The sequence below is a fragment of the Pundamilia nyererei genome, unplaced genomic scaffold (genome assembly GCF_000239375.1).
Source record: "Pundamilia nyererei isolate P.nyererei 1_Seehausen unplaced genomic scaffold, PunNye1.0 scaffold00278, whole genome shotgun sequence".
In the NCBI taxonomy this organism is placed as follows: domain Eukaryota; kingdom Metazoa; phylum Chordata; class Actinopteri; order Cichliformes; family Cichlidae; genus Pundamilia; species Pundamilia nyererei.
The window spans coordinates 555,713-563,987 of NW_005187679.1; the positions used below are offsets into that span (position 1 = coordinate 555,713).

The following is an 8,275-nucleotide window of genomic DNA, read 5'->3' on the forward strand; positions in this document are numbered from 1 at the left end:
TTGAAGTGTACCTCTGGTGCAAATTACTGACCTCTGTCATCATTTTAAGTGGGGGAACTTACACAATCGGTGGCTGACTAAATACTTTTTTGCCCCAACGTATGTAAATGAGTGTCTGAGCAGGATATGTTTGTTGATTTCTTTCAGTTTTACTCTGACAGCATTTTGAAGGAAACTTAATAAATAAACTTAATAAGAAAATCTTAATAAATGAGACAATAGGCCTGTCAGCTTGAAACAGTAGAAGCTCCCAGCAATAAAGCTGTTGCCACTAAAGATTCACATTTCAAATTAAGTAGTGCATCATCAATAACAATAACTCAGTAGAAATGAAAAATAGGATTTACTTATACTTATATATGTTGCTACAGCATTCAAGGCAGTTTATAAGCATGAAAAGTTATCTTTTGTTTCATACTAGCCTCAGTCAGCTTTACAAAGAATAAAGATAGTTCTAGTTGTTTCATGTCAGCATTAATATTGACAAACTGGGTAAATTCACCACCTCTGTTGAAAACAAATAAGAAGGACACAGTCAAGTAACTATAAGAGTATGTCGTCAGGTTGGTTCCACCTTTCTGTCAGACGGTTTGTGGGTCAGAAACAACATAACAGGAATTAAGGCAATGCCTGAAGAGAGTCCCTGTCCTGCCATAGAATTGTAAAGCTAAAATCACATTTGTTTCTGTGAAAAATGTTTTACAAAACTCACTCAATCACTTTACCTCATAGTAGCTTCTCACGGCATTGCAGAAAGCTTCATCAGCCACAATTTGAGTTTCTCCATTGAGGAAAGCAAGAAAACGCTCCTTTACTGCCTGTAGCTGCTGCTTATTGACCTAAGAAAGACAAAAATGAAGAACAGAGAGAAATGATACAGAGTGGTGGTAGAGAAGGGCATAATTATTATGAAGTGAGAGTTTAATATGAGGTGGTGGCGGTATGAATGAAAAACAAAACAAATATAAGCTTAAAGTCACTGTTAAAGTGCTAGCAAAAACCCGCTTTGTGGGAGGTTTTCAAATTCTTCATTCTGTATTTTGTGGCAATTCAAACATAATTCCACCACGAATAAAAGTTGTGGTGACCGTTAAGCTACATTCATGCAACACATGTTGACTATAACACATCAAGCAAACGCAAACAGAGAATGTGGCATCTCATTTGCAAGGGCACGTTGAATACAAAAATATAAAGAACAGTGATTTATAATAAAACCTCTGGTAAAAAAGAAAGATTTTAATTGCTTGGACGTTGCTTGGATTAACAAGGTCTGTGTCAAGTATTGAGGAACCAGGACACACTGATGAGAAGTGGGCTACTGGAACAAGAAGGCATAAGTGGAAAAGGAATGAGAATAGGGAGCTACTGGAATGCTACACGAGTAATCCCTGCAGAAGGGGTTACATGAAAAGTATGTGGGACCTATGGATTCTTTGACATCAAATATGTAAACTAACGGTAAAATAACTAGTTTCTCAGTGTTTCAACATCAGCAAGATGGCCACAACTGATCATGTGCTTAGAGAATAGCTCAGGCAGCAGAAACCCAAGAAAGAAGAGGAGCATAAAGAGGAGCCATTATGGAAGGACAGGCTGCTTTACAGCATATACAACCGCCAAACAGAACAAGTGATACTGAGAAATCCTACCAACGGCTGGACAAAGCTAGACTGAAAGACAGCACAGAGGCACTAATCATGGCAACATCGGAACAAGATCTAAGCACAAGATCAATAGATAGAGACTAGATTCTACCACACCAGGCAAGGCCCTAGAGCAGGTTGTGCAGAGATGCCACTGAAATAATCTGGGACATAACAGCAAAGTGCAAGATGCTAGCAGGCAGGGCTTACATGGAATGCCATGACCAAGATACTGGCACAGTATACAGGATCATCTGTTCCAAGTATGGCCTGGAACTCCCAAGGTCAAAATGGGATATGTCCTCTAGGGTGGCTAATAATGACCAAGCTAAGATCCTGTGAGATTTCCAGATACAGATGGACAAGCTGGTGATGGCTAACCAAACTGACATAGTAGTGGTGGAGGAAGATAGTATAGCTACATCTATGACTATGACTAAGTGATTGCAACATCAGGAAGGATTAGAAGCTTAATAAGCCCCAAGGGCTGAGAGAGGAACTAGAGAAGATGCGGAGGGTGAAGGTAACAGTGGTTCCTGTGGAGATCGGGGTACTCGGGGCAGGCAGTGACCTCCAAACTGGGCAAGTGGCTACAGCAGGTCCCAGGAACAACATCTGAGATCTCTATCCAGAAGAGCACAGTCCTAGGAACAGCAAAGATACTGTGTAGGACCCATAAGTTCCCAGACCTCTGGTAGAGAACCAGATAAAATAGTCGGATGGCTCTGGGTTGATGAGGAATCCTAATGTTCAAACCATAAAAACATAAATCAATATATCTGATACTTATTCTGGATACTGTTACGTTGGTCTCCAATAACAATGTGAGGAATTATTTTCTGTGTAATGCAAGACGGGGGGAGACTCGTCATGGCAGATCCAGTCACTGAGAGAATAACCGAGCTATCAGTAATTCAACAAGACTATAGCTGACCAAAAGCTGACAACTGTCAGAATGCCCATTTTGCACAGTTTACTTCACTCACCACAAAATGGATTTGAATGCCACTCTAAACACCTCAAAACCATGTAGAGGTACGATTGTTTCATCCACAGACACCAACAATCTGTAGTGTACTGTCTAAACAAAAAGCCTGGCCCACTAATAACAATTCTTGATAATATCAAAGAAAACTCAAACAGTCCAACAACTCCCGTTAAACCCTCATTAAAGCACTCAGCAAATGGAGTTAGTCATGACCAGAGATGGGCAGTAACGCGTTACTGTAATCAGATTATTTTTTTCAAGTAACCAGTAAAGTCAGGGATTACTATTGCAAAAAATTAGATTCCTGCTACTTTCCCATAAGCAGGCTGCGTTACTGAGTTGCTAAACCACGATTTTGTTTGTGAGTGTCTCATTACAATGACAATTATGATAATAAAATATATCTGTTAATTAAACTGTTTATACACAACACAGGACCTTCCTTGATGGCACTCCCTCAGCTTGGATGTAAATAGTTCTTGTTGTGTGTGCACATGTGTGTTTTAAAAGTTCATTCATGCATTTCCTTTCCCTCTTTCAAAAGAGGAGTAAAGGGCTAGAAGAACTGAGATACAGAAAAATGCCCCCACTCTTTCTTCTGCTTTTTTTTTTTAAACTAATCTTAGTCAATTACCTTTTTGTGTACTTGCTTTTTATGTTGTATCCATTTTTAGTATCACAAGAATAAGAAAAATTCCTGGTAGAAGCCTTTTGCAGAAGTGCTGTTTCCTAATAAAGAAAAGGAAAGGTTGAAAATGAACTTTGGTGAAAGTGTGGTATTAGTCACCACACGTTGCACCTTTAAGAGATAGAGATATTTTAACACTGACCTCTACAGCTGGCTATAATAACATAAACACGTTTTAATAAACTATTGCAAAAGTAAAAAAGGTAAAGTTTATCAGTTTGTCCACATCTGTCACCTTGTCACCAAACCTCAGTCAACAGCTCTTCAATTCTGCTTTTCAGGTCTGAAGTCCTCCAGATTTCACTCTTTATTTGCTCTGATTCGTTTTCCACACTCTTGAGTCTCTGCTCTGTTCAACTGTGGTTCCTCTGTTGCTCTGTACAACCAGCAATCTGTCAGGTTCCCCATATGTACATAATACACTCTCCCGTAGCCCAATACTCCATGCGTGGCCCATTAAACCAGCAACAATTATCCATCTGTTATCTAACTGCAGCCTGCTAGTTCCCACGGTAATGGCGACAATTCAATTCAATTCAATTTTATTTATATAGCGCCAAATCACAACATAAGTCGCCTCAAGGCGCTTCATAGATACAGAGAAAAAAACCCAACAATCATATGACCCCCTATGAGCAAGCACTTTGGCAACAGTGGGAAGGAAAAACTCCCTTTTAACAGGAAGAAACCTCCGGCAGAACCAGGCTCAGGGAGGGGCGGCCATCTGCTGCGACCGGTTGGGGTGAGAGAAGGAAGACAGGATAAAGACATGCTGTGGAAGAGAGACAGAGGTTAATAACAGATATGATTTAATGCAGAGAGGTCTGTTAATACATAGTGAGTGAGAAAGGTGACTGGAAAGGAAAAACTTAATGCATCATGGGAATCCCCCGGCAGCCTATGTCTATTGCAGCATAACTAAGGGAGGATTCAGGGTCACCTGGTCCAGCCCTAACTATATGCTTTAGCAAAAAGGAAAGTTTTAAGCCTAATCTTAAAAGTAGAGATAGTGTCTGTCTCCCGAATCCAAACTGGAAGCTGGTTCCATAGAAGAGGGGCCTGAAAACTGAAGGCTCTCCCTCCCATTCTACTTTTAAATACTCTAGGAACAACAAGTAGGCCTGCAGAGCAAGAGCGAAGTGCTCTAATAGGGTGATATGGTACTACAAGGTCATTGAGATAAGATGGGGCCTGATTATTTAAGACCTTGTATGTGAGGAGCAGGATGGCGACAGATGGCTAATGTGGCTATTGGGTAATTGTTCATAGTTGAACAGCTAATGTTAAGGTTTACTACTTAATTACTTCCCAAGAAGTAGATTCTGTTCATCTGGACATCACATTTTCTGTGGGAGAAACATTTCATCACTCATCTAAGGGACTTCTTCAGTCTCAGCTGACTGCAGGTTCCCCCAACCTTATAAACAGTCCTATTGAACATCATATCATGAAGTGCCCTGAGTAAATGTGGTTATCCCAGTTGGACATTTGTGAAAGCTGGGAAGCCACCTAAAGAATGCTCCAGAGAGAGATAAGGATAGCTGCTGCATAAGTGACAACCTTTAGTGATCCCAGCAGTATCAGAACAGCTGAGATACATTTCTGTAAGTACCTCGTCTCTGTGGCTTTCAAACCTAAAACACACTGCGCAAAAATTGGTCCACCCTAAGGATCTGGTCACCTGGCACAAGTAGAGTAATATAGTGTACGCTGTTAAGTGCCAAATAAATTAAAAATAAACCACTGGTGAACCAATAACTGGTGAAACCAAAATAGCTTATTGGCTAAATGTTGGAAAGACTTTGAAGAGCAAAATTACTGCACAAGAAGGCTCCATCTCATCTGTGAGACAAGGTGGTACTTTTGTTATGTCTTGGTATTTATGGTTGCAAGAAACACACTGACATTTCTTCAGTTTTGGAAAAAACATCAGGATGAATGCAGAAGTAAAAACACTGGCAGCCACCAGTGCTACCCCTCAGCCTCCCAGTAGACACACCTATCACATCAGTTTCAAAGTCCTACTTCCTTGACCTCTGACCTTGAGGTCAAGGTGACAGATTCAAACTCGGTATATTCTTGGTATATGCACCTATGGTATCAATATGAAGCTCTTATGTTGCCTCATTCTCAAGTTGTCACATTCACAAACTTAGCTCTTCATGCCACCTGCACACACAGCTGACAACACTACCCCATCAACCTTTTATGACTGAGTCACTTATTCAACTAAATGCAATCAAACACATCTGATGACTTTTAATCAACCTGTCGGAAAACTATCCTTGTCGCGTAAGACAGGAGTGGCTTCATAGTGCAGTGGTTAACACAATCTAAATGCTTACTAAATCTAGATTGTGGCAGGAGCTATCACAGCCTAAACATTAAAACTGTAAAATTAATTCAGCCGGTAATAATGTATGATCAGTAACTCCTTGTATTATGAGGGGTATAATAACACACAAACTACATAGTTAAAATGGAGTCAAGTTCAGTGAAGCTGAGAAAACAGAGAGATATGAAATAGCTTAATTTTTATTTTATTTTCGATTTTCATGGTGATGCTCATGTCCACTTCTCTCCCTACAATAATTTGTTATTCTACTTTTTCTAACTTGTATTATTTTAAAAAAACAACAACAAAACTGCTCCCTCTGTCAGCTATAAATCAATAACATCAAATGAGGCATGTAAGAGCGTGCTGTAAATTGATTAACTACAATAAAGAGGCTGACGTCACATGCCTACAGCAAACAGAGTTTATTGAAACAGGACCTGAAGGAGTCACTGAGTGGCTGAAGGAGAAATTCTGACAGACTACTCCTTGGTTGTGACTGCAATGTTTGTCAAAAACAATTCTCTAACTATCACGTTTGGCTGGAGCTGGAAACCATAGTCCTTCATAGTCGCCTCTGTCAGTGCGCCCCAGGGTGGCTGTGGCTACAATGTAGCTTACCATCACCAGTGTGTGAATGTGTGTGTGAATGGGTGAATGACTGGATGTGTAAAGCGCTTTGGGGTCCTTAGGGACTAGTAAAGCGCTATATAAATACAGACCATTTCAATGAATTTGGCTTAGTTTCTGTTCCATTCTTCTCCATTTGCTACAGGTTCTCCAGCTCACAGCAGATCACCAGATAAGAACAAGGTCTACAGTCACCTGCTGCAGTGTATGATGGAGACGTTAGAGTTTGACAACGAAACACGTGTTTCTGGACAGGAAAAGGACCTGAACAACAAAACTTTGTCAGCCTGCGAAAAGAAAAAACACAAGAGGGAAAGGCCATGTCTAGCTCGCTAATGGCAACGCAACATTCAAAATAAGGACAAGGAGATTTTCAGTCATAAACAGAGTGAATGTTGTTCTTTCAGATGAAATTGTTAAAATGTAAAGTTTATGTGAGGAAAACACTTGACTGAGTGAAAGAACTACACCCAGCTAAAATAACTTAAAGATTTAGGCTAAAAGGAAGTTGGCCAACTCCCAAAAATACATTAATAATAATTATTGAAACATTTTTGTTTAACAAATTATTAAAAATAACAGAAAAACTATATTTTTGACAAATAAGAAGACACAGGCTCACTGTGCACTATAAAAAGACAGATCATTTTATCTGTCTACAAAACGTCCATTCTGAGCCTGAAAAATGACTTTCATCATATTAGCAATTTTGCTGACAGTTCTGTAAGAGTTTCTTCAAAGAACCAGCTCTGTCTCTTTCCATCTGCCTATGAGCTTGATACTCAACTTTTTGATAACAGTTTTCATGTTAGACCTAGCAAGCCGTACTAACCTGACAGTCAAGTAGTCATTTCTGTTCTACGTCTTTGATGTATAAAAGAAATGACCAGGATTCACATTTTGTCTTATAATTACTAAATTAACGCTTATGATGCAACTGCTCCGATTTAATACACTCTCCATCATTGTTATTTTTGCTGTGGATTGTGTGAAACTAATATAGACTATCCAAGCACCTAAACAATGGAATCCAAAATGTAGTAAAATAAACACTATATAGATATATAAATAACATAAATATCTTATTTTAATTACTGGCATATAGATGAGAGAAAGCGAGAGACAGAGACTGTTGGGTGAACTCCATTCAGAGAGTGGCACACTGCGCTCTAAAATCATGAAATTATCTCAATAAACACCACCTCTGCTTTCATCGAGGAAATAAAACACGGATAAATTTTCAGTTCTGACTTAGTTTTCTAGTATTTTTCTACTTTCAACAGAAAATGTTATTTGCTCCGTCAAGTGACGTCATACACTGCGTTATTCACACACACCATAAAGAATATATTCATACTGTAAAAACAAAAGCTAGAAAAACACATCCATTATTTACAGATGATGTATTTCTTAACAATTTTCATGACAGATGAATTTTTTGTTTTCCTTTTATTCTTGCTGACGCTTCCGTTGTGAATATCTCAAAAACAACAGGAGGCTCGCATGGTTAGAAGTTGCTCAGCAGAGGATGAGGATTGGTCAAAAAACATAACACGTGTTAACTTACAAAAAAGGAAAGCACATAGCATTTTATTTAAATATATATTCTTTTAATAATTCAAAACAAAAGCTAATGCTATGCCAGCTTCTAGCTTTGCTTGACAGTTTGTAGAACAAGCCTGTTGACATACACCCCCAAAAACTTAATAGTCAACCAAAAACAGCTGGAAACCTGTGTGGTTATTACAGTAAACTTGGCTGTCTTTTGTCAAAGGAGCTTGCAAAGAAAAGCGTCTGGACTTCAAATGGTGGAGAGTCCCAGATATAAACCTAGTGGGAGTATCCCCCCACAGAGGGACAAAAGGACCCCCTGATGATCCTCTAATCGCCTGAGTGAAACGTCTTCAAGCAACTTAAAGAAGTCCAGACGCTTTTCTTTGCAAGCTCCTTTGACTACGATGACCTGGATGACTGAGAACCTTCACAGA

At 39.3% G+C, this 8,275-nt stretch overlaps 1 protein-coding gene across 2 annotated transcripts in view; it reads right to left on the minus strand.

Annotated features, from left to right (window-relative positions):
* cadps2 (Ca++-dependent secretion activator 2) overlaps positions 1-8,275 on the minus strand; it is a 174,761-nt gene that overhangs the window by 153,676 nt on the left and 12,810 nt on the right. For both annotated transcript variants that reach the window (XM_013915256.1, XM_013915255.1), the window contains exon 2: positions 726-839. In XM_013915256.1, coding sequence (XP_013770710.1) covers positions 726-839 — 114 coding nt within the window. The remainder of the gene's footprint in view (positions 1-725; positions 840-8,275) is intronic.